Source organism: Phaseolus vulgaris, chromosome 2 (assembly GCF_051622355.1).
Source record: "Phaseolus vulgaris cultivar YP4 chromosome 2, ASM5162235v1, whole genome shotgun sequence".
In the NCBI taxonomy this organism is placed as follows: Eukaryota; Viridiplantae; Streptophyta; class Magnoliopsida; order Fabales; family Fabaceae; genus Phaseolus; species Phaseolus vulgaris.
This window is the reverse complement of record NC_143499.1, coordinates 6,721,460-6,734,150: the sequence shown is the minus strand read 5'-3', so window position 1 is coordinate 6,734,150 and position 12,691 is coordinate 6,721,460. Positions and strand designations below refer to the sequence as shown.

General features: G+C 38.4%; 3 protein-coding genes across 3 annotated transcripts; all 3 read right to left on the bottom strand.

Moving 5' to 3' along the window:
- LOC150028968 (uncharacterized) lies at nucleotides 1–666 on the bottom strand. The gene has a single exon (XM_090299404.1). It carries the CDS (start codon nucleotides 664–666, stop codon nucleotides 1–3), a length of 666 nt encoding a protein of 221 aa, XP_090155530.1.
- A 2,200-nt stretch (nucleotides 667–2,866) lies between these two features.
- LOC137809926 (uncharacterized) lies at nucleotides 2,867–3,418 on the bottom strand. The gene has a single exon (XM_068610986.1). It carries the CDS (start codon nucleotides 3,416–3,418, stop codon nucleotides 2,867–2,869), a length of 552 nt encoding a protein of 183 aa, XP_068467087.1.
- An 8,043-nt stretch (nucleotides 3,419–11,461) lies between these two features.
- LOC137809925 (uncharacterized) lies at nucleotides 11,462–12,229 on the bottom strand. Its single transcript, XM_068610985.1, has 2 exons — nucleotides 11,880–12,229; nucleotides 11,462–11,795 (listed from the first exon to the last, which is right to left on the bottom strand). Exons 1-2 carry the CDS (start codon nucleotides 12,227–12,229, stop codon nucleotides 11,462–11,464), a joined length of 684 nt encoding a protein of 227 aa, XP_068467086.1.
- Nucleotides 12,230–12,691: the final 462 nt, after the last annotated feature.

Genomic DNA, 12,691 nt, shown 5'->3' with positions numbered 1-12,691 from the left:
TTACATTCTCCCCAACAAGAAAAAATTTTCGTCCCCGAAAATTGACTTACCAGAAAAGAGATAGGGATAGGTTTCCCTAATGGTTTCTTCTAATTCCCAAGTGGAATCACCAGATCTATCATCCCATACCACTTTCACCATACTGATGGTCTTGCCCCTGAGCTGTTTACTCTGTTGATCTTCAATCCTAAATGGTTTTGCTTCAAAAGACAAGTTATCCTTGATTTGCACATTATCCACTTCCAATATGTGATTAGGGTCTGAAATATACTTTCTTAGCTGTGATACATGAAAGATATTGTGCAGGTTTGCTAAATGAGGAGGTAGAACAATCTCATAAGCCACTGGACCTATCTTCCTTAAGATTTGATATGGTCCAATAAACTTAGGAGATAACTTCCTTGATCTGATAGCTCGTCCTACACCCTTGGTTGGTGTCACTCTCATGAATACATGGTCTCCAGCTACAAACTCCAAAGGTTTTCTCCTCTTATCTGCATAAGATTTCTGCCTACTTTGAGAAGCTTTCATTTTGTCTTGTATCTGCTTCACTTTCTCAGTGGTCTGTTGAATTAACTCTGGCCCAACCAAAACTGTTTCACCATCCTTATACCAACATAAAGGAGTTTTGCACTTCCTCCCATATAGAGCTTCATATGGTGCCATCCCAATACTAGCATGATAACTATTATTATAAGTGAACTCCACTAGAGGTAACATCTCATCCCAACTTCCCAGATGATCCAAAATACATGTCCTTAACAGATCTTCTAAAGACTGGATCGTTCTCTCAGACTGTCCATCTGTTTGAGGATGATATGCAGAGCTCATTCTCAACCTAGTTCCCAAAGAGTCTTGCAAAGTTTTCCAAAACCGTGAAGTAAACTTGAGATCTCTATCTGAAACAATACTGAAAGGCACTCCATGCAATCTCACAATCTCTCTGATGTACAACTGTGCCAACTTGGCCATAAATATCCTTAAATTAACTGGAAGAAAATGAACACTCTTTGTCAGTCGATCAACTATTACCCGGACTGCATCATGACCTCTTACTGATCTTGATAAATGAGTAACAAAATCCATAGCAATGCTATCCCATTTCCACTCAGGAATATCCAACTGCTCTAACAAACCACCAGGTCTCTGATGTTCTACTTTTGCCTTCTGACATGTCAAGCAAGTACCAACATACTGAGCTATTTCTTTCTTCATGCCTGACCACCAAAAGGACTCCTTCAAATCTTGGTACATCTTATTCATACCGGGATGTAGACTAAGATGACTCTTATGACCCTCTTCTAGGATCATTCTCTTCAGCTCTTCATTTTCAGGTATGCAAATCCTGCCATTAAATCTCAGGATCTCATCTTTTCCCATCACAAAGTCCTTAACTTGATTTGTACCTTGTAACTCCACAATACGCTTCAGACTAGGATCCTCTAACTACTTTTCCTTTATTATTCCAAGGAAATCATTAGTTATAGTTAACTTACTACAACTAATATGATTAACATGGAATTTCACTCCCAAATTTAAATCCCTGAACTGCTCAATCAACTTATGCTCTTCAATCATCATAGCTGACACTTGTACTGACTTTCTACTCAAAGCATCTGCAACTACATTAGCCTTCCCTGGATGATACATCAGTTGAAAATCATAATCCTTCAAAAATTCCATCCATCTTCTTTGTCTCATATTCAACTCTTTTTTATCAAACAAATATTTTAAACTTTTATGGTCACTGAACACCTGAAATTGAGCTCCATACAAATAATGCCTCCAAATCTTCAAAGCAAACACTACGGCTGCCAACTCTAAGTCATGAGTAGGATAGTTTCTCTCATGAACTTTGAGTTGCCTTGAAGCATATGCAACTGCTCTTTTCTCTTGCATCAAGACACAACCCAAACCCTGATAGGAAGCATCACAGTAAACCTCAAAAGGTTTTCCTGTATCAGGAATCACTAACACCGGAGCACTAGTTAACCTTTTCTTCAGCTCTATGAAACTCTGCTCACATCTGTCAGTCCAAGCAAAAGGTTGATCTTTGCGAGTTAACTGTGTCAAAGGAGCTACTACTCTAGAAAAATCTTCAATGAACCTCCAATAGTAGCCAGCTAGACCCACAAAACTTCTTATCTCAGTGACTGTCTTAGGGTGTTCCCACTGAAGTACTGCCTCCACCTTGGCTGGATCCACTGAGATCCCCTGAGCTGATATTACATGCCCTAAGAAATTGACTTCCTCCAGCCAAAACTCACACTTAGAGAACTTAACATATAATTGTTTTTCCCTCAAAATTCCAACACTATCTTCGGATGTTCTTCATGCTCTTCCTCGGTCCTTGAATAAATAAGTATGTCGTCTATAAATACTACAACAAACTTATCCAAGAAAGGACGGAAAATTCTATTCATGTAATCCATGAAAAGAGCTGGAGCATTTGTTACTCCAAACGACATCACCACATACTCATAGTGTTCATAACGAGACCTAAAAGCTGTCTTCTGAACATCTTCAGCTTTTACTAAAATCTGATGGTATCCAGATCTCAGATCAATCTTTGAGAACACTGAGGCTCCATGTAACTGATCCATCAAATCATCAATTCTGGGCAGAGGATACTTGTTCTTGATGGTCAACTTATTCAACTGCCGGTAATCCAAACACAACCGAGACCCTCCATCCTTCTTTTTAACTAGAAGTACCGGAGCCCCCCATGGAGATACACTGAGCCTGATGAATTGTTTCTCCAATAAGTCTTCAACTTGCTTTTTTAGTTCAATTAATTCAGCTGGAGCCGTTCTGTAAGGTCCCATTGACACTGGTCCAGCTCCAGGTACCAAATCAATAGAGAATTCTACTTTGGAGGTAATCCAGGTATTTCTTCTGGAAATACATCCATGAAATCCTTCACCACATGTATACTACTTATTTCTTTATCATTCTTAACTCCCATCTGAGTTAATATTACAAAGCACCTTGATCCTTCTTTCAATTCTGACCACACATTCTGAGCAGACATCACATATGAATCATTGGAATCTGAAAATACTATTTTCTGTTGACTACAATCTATGAGAATGTGATTGGCAGATAGCCAATCCATTCCTAGAATAACATCCAGATCCTGAAGAGGTAGACAAATCAAATTTATTTTGAACTTGCGTCCCTCTACTATTACTGGACATTCTAAGCAAACTGTAGAGGTCAATACTTTTCCTGATGCAGGTGTAGAGACCAGCAGTTCAAACGACAACTCTTTCACTAAAAGACCCAACTCATCTACACACAAACTTGATACAAAAGAATGTGTCACTCCTGAATCAAACAAAACTTTCACACATCTACCAGCTATATAACATAGACCTTGTACCAAGTTACCTGACTGAGATGCTTCAGCTCCTGACATAGCAAAAACTCTCCCTGTTGCCTGAGGTCTACTGCCTTCACTCCTAAACTATTGAGAACCGCCTGATGGAGTTATCCTATTTCTGTTAGGACAATCTCTAGCAACATGTCCCACCTTCTGGCATGTATAACATCTTTTCTCTGTAGCCCCCTTTGAACACACACTGGTGGTATGTTGATGGAGATCAAGCCCAAGAGAACATGGAGGCCACTCATCAAGCTCAAGAAGAGGTGGAGGCACAAATGGAGGATGCCCATGGAGGTCAAAGTCCACCTCAAAGGATTACAAGAAGCATGTTCAAAGCCTTGGGAGCAAGAGGACATTTATTTTCTCTTTTTGTAGTGTCTTTAGTTGAAGGTGCTTAGAGGGAAACCTTAGAAACCTCTTTTGTTATAGCATCTTTTAGGTTTTAAATAGGACCTTTAGGGGGGTGTATTAGTAGATAGGTGTAGGTGTAGTTTTTGGGAGGTGTCATAGTAGAAAAAGGTCACACCTCCCATGTGACTTGTTTTTGGTGGGAATTTCAAATGAGTTTATTTGAAATTTCCCACCTATTTTTCAGCACCTTAGGCTATAAATAGAGGTGCTTCCTTTGTAAAATTCAGATTTGAATTTTATCTAAAGAAACTATACTCAAAATTGGAGTGAGCATTTGGAGAGCTTTGAGCTTCTTCTCTAGTCTTATCTTGAAGGACCATGGTTTCCTCAAGTGGCGGCTTCCACACTCATCTAGGAGCATCCATTCTTCTAGTGGCGTGATCATCCAACCATTCCTCCATCTTCATGAGCATTCTCTTCTCCTTCCTTTCTTCTTCTTCAATTTGTTCTTATTGCCTTGAGTTTTGAGTTGTTTTTGTTTCGGTTCCTTTAATTTTCCAGCACCTATTTTCTGTTTAGTTTTTAAATTCTGTTCGGTTCTTTTGTTTTGAAGTTCAATTCTGTTCGGTTTGTTCTTTTCCTTCTCCTTTGTTGATTCAATTTGACAATATTTGGTTCATCCAAATGAGTTTGGGATTTGGTACTTGTTTTGGTGAGTTCTTGATCTTAGAACTATGATCCAACTTCTAAGAAAGTGCCTCTACATTTTCCAGCTCAAGGTGATTCCTCAAAGTGTCAAGAATCTTGTTCTATGTGGCTATTGGAATCACATCATGTGGTATCATGAGTCTTAGGTTCATTCTTGTTTAATTGTTGAGTTGTGTGCACTTTATTTCAAGAGCTCTTTTTAATTTCTTGCAATTTAAGTTTCTGTTTTAGAATTTTAATTGAGTATTCTTGCTGTTTTTCTTTTGCTCCAAGTGTTTGTGGAAAGGTTTATGGCACTCATAATTCTTATGAGTATGGTTGCTCTTTTGGAATGGCATTATCCTTCCTAGAGTTTACCTTAAGCTTCCTTCCACTTGTTACAATTTGTGTTGTGTCTTTTAATTTTTGAATCTTGTTAAGTTTTGTCTTAGTCATGTTATTCCATATATGTCATTACTTCTAGTAGTACTTTTATTGTTTTGATTGTTTCTTGCTTTGGTGTCATATATTTTTCTGAATTGATGTTGATCCTTTGAGCATTTTCTTTTTAGCATTGAGTTCATACTTGTATTCTAGACCTATACAAGTTCCAATACATCATTTTCTATTATGTCTTTGCTAGTTCATCATCCTGTTTTTTTATTCCTATTAGGATTCCTCTGTTTCTGAAAAAGTGCTTACTGTTTTTCCTTATTGCAATTGATTTACGTACTGTAAAATTCTGAAATTCTGGATTTGAGATATTGAAAGTGTTAGAAAAGAATAGAAAAAAGAATCATTCAAAAATATGAAGTACACAAAAAATGATAAATAAAATAAAAAAAGTGTACATTCCTGCCGAAAAAAATACGGTAATCTGGCAGTGATTTTAAAAAATTTATTTCTCTCAATTGGCTTACTGTTTTTAATTGATTCCAGTGCCATTTTTGAGTTAACATCTTGAAGTTTCTGTGGTATAAATTTCATAATCCAGTTCGCTCTACAACGTTCCAGTTAAATCAGTGAATATCAAACACAGTTTGCATTAAAAAAAAATTTCCAGTAGCTAAATTTTTTTTGTTTTCTTCATCTACTCTAGTGCTTTTCCTTAGGTATTCTTTTGTGTGCCTACTTTTCTCATTGAGTTCTTTATTTTCTTGATTGTCTTTCATTCTTACTCTTTGAGTTTGTCTTACACATAGTTTTCCTTTTGCAATTACCTTTCCTTGCTTATACCTTTTCTTGTTTGTCTTTATTGTTTCATTGGTTTTGTGGTGGTTTGCTCTTAAGATTGGTGTGCTTGCTTTGACATATTTCATTTGAGGATTCCAAGGCCTCAAGATCAGATTGGTGCAAGAACATTATTTCTTTGAGAGTGATATCTTTTCAGCCTTAAATTCACTTCGGCAGTTTCAATTGGAAAGCTCACTGTTTTTGCTAATTTTTAACTTGTTTGCTGTTTTGTGTGTTTGCTGTTTTTTAATTACAAATGGCTGGATCTTCAAGTGATGCATCCTCCAAGCAGAATTCTCCTTCCAAAGCTTCAATTCTTGGTGAATTACATGAAGCTCAAAGAACAATTAGAAGGTTGGAAGAGAAATTGCAAAAGATGGAGGTCAAACAAACTAGACCATCTCCTTCTATCCATGATGGACATCATTCTCATAGACCATCTTCAAGAGCTTCTTCAAATGATGTTGGCCGTGAAGATGAGCATAGGAGAAGGAGACCTCCACCCCAAGTCCATGGACAAAGACATCATCACCAAGGGGAAAGAATTCACTACGGCAATGGCTTCTACCATGATGCAAAGTCCAAGCTTCCTTCGGTCAAACTACCTTGTTTTAATGGTTCTAGTGATCCAAATGTGTATTTAGATTGGGAGGCTAAGTGTGAACAAATTTTTGAGATCCATGAGATCCAAGATGAGCATAAGCTCAAGCTAGCCACCCTAGAGTTTAGTGATTATGCCATGAAATGGTGGCATGGGATTGTAAAGGACATTATCTATCACAAGGGTCCTCCCGTGGACTCTTGGAACTCTTTAAAGGATCATATGCGCGCTAGGTTTGTGCCCCCACATTTTAGGAAAGACCTCATGTTGAGACTCCAACGGTTTCAACAAGGCACGCTAAATGTGGATGAATATTATAAGGAGCTTGAGACGCTTGTGCTTAAAATTGAATTAGAAGAAAGTGAAGAAGCCATGGTTGCTAGGTTTGTGAGTGGTCTTAGGAAGGATATCCAAGACATTGTTGAGTTACAAGAGTATTCATCATTGGGCTCTTTAGTTCATCTTGCAATGAAGGTGGAAGCCCAACTTGCTAAGAAAAACTCTTTTAAAAATGCTTCCAATAATGGATACTACTCCAAGTCTTGGAGAAACAAAACTTCTTTTTCAAAACATCCTTCCAAAGATTCTTCTTTCAAACCCAAGGAATCTAAGCCATCAACATCTAGACCTAAGTCTCCCACTAGAACATCTAACACTAAATGCTTTAAATGTATGGGTTATGGTCATATTGCTGCAAATTGTCCTTCAAAACGAAGTATGTACATACATGAGGGCATTGTAGTTAGTGAGCATGATTCGGATTCTTCAAAGCATTCATTGCATTCTCATGCATCTAGTGAGGAAGAGAGTGAATGTCCACTTGAAGGGGACTTGTTAGTTGTGAGAAGACTTCTTGGACAAGTTTCACAACCTTTTGATGAAAGTCAAAGGGAAAATATTTTCCATACAAGATGTCTTATTCAAAACAACATTTGTTCCTTGATAGTGGATGGGGGTAGTTGTGCAAATGTGGCTAGTACAAGAGTAGTAGATAAGCTTGGATTGCCTACTATCTCTCATACAAAGCCCTACAAATTACAATGGCTTAGTGAAGTAGGAGAAATAATTGTTAATAAACAAGTCCTCATCCATTTCTCCATTGGAAAATACAAAGATGAGGTATTATGTGATGTTGTGCCCATGGAAGCCACTCATGTTCTTTTGGGAAGGCCTTGGCAATTTGATAGAAAAGTTTTACATGATGGCTTTACCAACAAATTATCTTTTGAATTCCATGGTCACAAGGTTACTTTAAAATCTCTCTCTCCAAGAGAAGTCCATGAGGACCAAGTTATCATGAAGAAAAAGAGGGAGAGTGAAAAAGATAAAAAAGATAAAAAAGATAAGAGTTCTAAGCCTACACTCCTTGTGTCTAGGCGTGACATTGAAAGGGAAATAGTGGCTCATCATCCTCTTTTTTTAGCCATCCCTAGAACTCTTAGCATAGAAACACTTGTTGATAGTCCTCATTGCTTGGAAAATTTGGTAGAAGAGTTCAAAGATGTGTTTCAAGATCCTCCAAATGGCCTTCCACCTTTGAGAGGGATTGAGCACCAAATTGATTTGATACCGGGCTCTTCTTTACCAAATCGTCCCGCATATAGGACCAATCCAAGTGAAACCAAGGAAATTCGCCAACAAGTTGAGGCTTTGATTGAAAAAGGGTGGGTGCAAGATAGCATGAGTCCTTGTGCTATGCCTATCATCTTAGTGCCAAAAAAGGATGGCACATGGCGAATGTGTTCGGATTGTAGGGCCATAAATAACATAACCATTAAGTATAGGCATCCCATACCTAGATTAGATGATTTGTTGGATGAATTACATGGTTCAAAAATCTTTTCAAAGATTGATCTTAAAAGCGGCTACAATCAAATCCGTATCAAACCGGGTGATGAATGGAAGACGGCTTTTAAGACCAACTTTGGTTTATATGAGTGGTTAGTTATGCCTTTTGGTTTAACTAATGCACCAAGTACCTTCATGCGCCTCATGCATCATGTTCTTAGACCTTTCATTGGTAAGTTTGTTGTGGTTTACTTTGATGACATTCTCATTTATAGCTTATCTTTGAATGACCATAGGTTGCATGTTAGGCAAGTTTTGGAAACCCTTAGGAAGGAACATTTGTATGCTAACCTTGCTAAATGTATGTTTGCTCTTGATCATATAGAATTCCTAGGGTTTGTTGTGAGTTGTAAAGGGGTCCATGTGGACAAAACCAAGGTGGTGGCCATTCAAAAGTGGCCTACACCGAAATCTTTGAATGAGGTCCGAAGTTTTCATGGGCTTGCTTCTTTCTATAGAAGATTTGTCCCAAACTTTGGTACCATTGCCGCACCACTCAATGACATAGTGAAAAAGGATGTGGTCTTTCATTGGGGAGAAGCACAACAAAATGCTTTTGATACTTTGAAAGAAAAATTGACTAATGCTCCCATCTTGGCCCTTCCTAATTTCACTAAGACATTTGAGATTGAGTGTGATGCTTCAAGCATAGGTATTGGGGCTGTTCTCCTTCAAGAGGGCCACCCCATAGCCTATTTTAGTGAGAAATTGAAGGGAAGTCATCTCAACTATTCCACCTATGATAAGGAATTATATGCACTTGTTAGGGCTTTGTTTACTTGGCAACACTATCTTTTTCCCAAAGAGTTTGTGATACATAGTGATCATGAATCTCTTAAATATTTGAAAAGCCAAAACAAACTTAACAAGAGGCATGCTAAGTGGGTGGAATTCATTGAGCAATTTCCTTATGTGATCAAACACAAGCAAGGCAAAATAAATATTGTGGCGGATGCTCTTTCTAGAAGATACACCTTGCTAAATCTTTTAACCTTTCAATATCTTGGTTTTGATCACATTAAGGAACTTTATCATGATGACCTTGATTTTTCTCTCCTCTATCAAGAGTGTCTTAAGGGAGGACACAAAGATTTTTTTATTCAAGATGGCTTTCTTTTTAAAGGAAAACGTCTTTGTGTTCCCCAATGCTCTATTAGATTATCTCTTGTTAGAGAAGCTCATGAGGGGGGCTTAATGGGACATTTTGGGGTTGCTAAAACTTTGGATGTGTTGCATGAACATTTCTTTTGGCCTCATATGCATAAACATGTTCATAGTTTGTGTGATAAATGCATAGCTTGCCGCAAAGCTAAATCTAAAATGCATCCCCATGGTCTTTATACTCCTCTTCCTATCCCTTCAATGCCTTGGGTAGATATATCTATGGATTTCATCTTAGGCTTACCCAAGACATCAAAGGGAAAGGACTCCATTTTTGTGGTAGTGGATCGTTTTTCAAAAATGGCTCACTTTATTCCTTGCCACAAAGTGGATGATGCATGCCACATTGCAAACCTCTTCTTCCAAGAAGTGGTTCGCTTGCATGGGATTCCTAGGTCTATAGTGTCCGATAGAGATCCTAAGTTCTTGAGTCACTTTTGGAAGACCTTGTGGGGCAAGCTTGGAACTAAGCTTTTATTTTCTACCACTTGCCACCCACAAACCGATGGTCAAACCGAGGTGGTAAATAGAACTTTGGGACAACTATTGAGATGCTTTATTTCGGGGAATCCTAGAGTGTGGGAGAATTTACTACCCCATGTTGAGTTTGCATATAACCGAGTAGTAAATTCTACCACCTCCCATTCTCCTTTTGAGGTGGTCTATGGGTTTAATCCCCTAACACCTCTTGATCTTCTTCCTATTCCCCTTCTTGACGATGTCTTGTGCAAAGATGGGGATGAAAAGGCTTCTTTTGTGAAAACTTTGCATAAAGACATCAAGAAGAGAATTGAGAAGAAGGTTGGCAAGTATGCTGAACTTGCCAATAAGAGGAGAAAAGCATTGTTGTTTGATGAGGGCGATTGGGTTTGGCTTCACTTGAGGAAGGATCGTTTTCCTACTCAAAGGAAGTCCAAACTAATGCCTCGAGGGGATGGACCTTTCCAAGTCCTCAAGAGGATTAATGACAATGCTTATGAGTTAGATATGCCTGATACATTCTTAGGTAGTCATACTTTTAATGTCAGCGATCTAACTCCTTTTTCTGTAGGTCTCCAGAATTCGTGGTCGAATTCTCTCCAACTCGGGGAGTATGATGGAGATCAAGCCCAAGAGAACATGGAGGCCACTCATCAAGCTCAAGAAGAGGTGGAGGCACAAATGGAGGATGCCCATGGAGGTCAAAGTCCACCTCAAAGGATTACAAGAAGCATGTTCAAAGCCTTGGGAGCAAGAGGACATTTATTTTCTCTTTTTGTAGTGTCTTTAGTTGAAGGTGCTTAGAGGGAAACCTTAGAAACCTCTTTTGTTATAGCATCTTTTAGGTTTTAAATAGGACCTTTAGGGGGGTGTATTAGTAGATAGGTGTAGGTGTAGTTTTTGGGAGGTGTCATAGTAGAAAAAGGTCACACCTCCCATGTGACTTGTTTTTGGTGGGAATTTCAAATGAGTTTATTTGAAATTTCCCACCTATTTTTCAGCACCTTAGGCTATAAATAGAGGTGCTTCCTTTGTAAAATTCAGATTTGAATTTTATCTAAAGAAACTATACTCAAAATTGGAGTGAGCATTTGGAGAGCTTTGAGCTTCTTCTCTAGTCTTATCTTGAAGGACCATGGTTTCCTCAAGTGGCGGCTTCCACACTCATCTAGGAGCATCCATTCTTCTAGTGGCGTGATCATCCAACCATTCCTCCATCTTCATGAGCATTCTCTTCTCCTTCCTTTCTTCTTCTTCAATTTGTTCTTATTGCCTTGAGTTTTGAGTTGTTTTTGTTTCGGTTCCTTTAATTTTCCAGCACCTATTTTCTGTTTAGTTTTTAAATTCTGTTCGGTTCTTTTGTTTTGAAGTTCAATTCTGTTCGGTTTGTTCTTTTCCTTCTCCTTTGTTGATTCAATTTGACAATATTTGGTTCATCCAAATGAGTTTGGGATTTGGTACTTGTTTTGGTGAGTTCTTGATCTTAGAACTATGATCCAACTTCTAAGAAAGTGCCTCTACATTTTCCAGCTCAAGGTGATTCCTCAAAGTGTCAAGAATCTTGTTCTATGTGGCTATTGGAATCACATCATATGTGGTCCACCACAAAGGGAACATCTGGGTCTCCATTGTTGTTGCTGCTGAAACTGGGGTGGAGTTGCTCCTGTCCTATGCGGTGGAGGTCTAGCATAAGGCTTGTGTGGTTGATGTTGTACCTAGGCCTTCCCACTAGAAGACCCTCCTGGGTGTGATCTCATTACCCTGGAATCTCCCTTTTCCAAGGTCTCCATCATCTTTGCCTTCTCCACTAAGGCATGAAACTCCCTGATGCACATAGGTGATATGGTTTTCTTCAACTCATGTTTTAAACCTTCTTCAAACTTCCTACACCTCCAAGCCTCAAAGGTAGCTTGGGTGTAGAATCTGGCTAGATACTCAAACCTAGCAGCATAAGCATTCACTAACATCTCTCCTTGTTCCAACTTGAGAAATTCAGCTTCCTTTGCAAACCTTGCACTATCTGGAAAATATTTCTCCAGAAACTTCACTCTAAAACACTCCCAGTCCAAAACTTAAGCTCTGGCTTCCATCATTTGTTGAGCTCCCATCCACCAGAACTCCACTTCTCCAAACAACAAATATGTAGCAAAAACCAATTTCTTATCCTCAGGGCAAGAGGTTGCCCTAAAGATCTTCTCTAGCTCCCTTATCCATTGGTTTGCTTGATCAGGAGTGGCATTCCCACTGAACTTAGGTGGGTTATGCCTCATAAAATCTGTCAGTCCCATCTGTTCCTGGGACAAACTGACATGGGAAGCTGTTGCAACAGATCTAGCATTCTCCCAATGATGCATTGCTGCCTGGTGATTATGAGCCATTGCCACATTCTGTTGTTGGATAGCATTTGCCATAATCTCAATAGCCCTTGCAATCTGGTTCATCTCAGAAGAAGGTTGGGGAGGGGTAGGAGGTCTAGGAGCCATTCTATAAAACACACCAGAAAGATTCATGATAAATCTTTAGAATTTTAAATTATGTTATACTAGTGAAGTTAGAGCTCTTGTAACTGGTTTGAGGAAGAGCAATAAAAGAAGGTAAAATCCCTTGATTGTCTTGATTTGTTTTAACATAATCAATTCCCTTGTATGTTGAGAGTCATTTAAAATTCTAACATAAACAACAAAATCAATTCTAGTGCTTGTTTTAAACAAGCAAAATTGATTTTCGAGTTTTCCAAGTGTAGAATTGATTTTCGTATTTTCCAAAATGGTGCAAAATCGATTTTTGAATTTTCTAGATGTGGGATGATTTGAGAGAATCGATTCTATGACTTTTAAAAGTAGAACGAGAATAGATTCTTGTTGTGTGACAAAAGTGCTGAATTGATTTTGATTTTTTTATAACTACATACAAAATCGATTTTGTAAACTAATTTATAATATTTT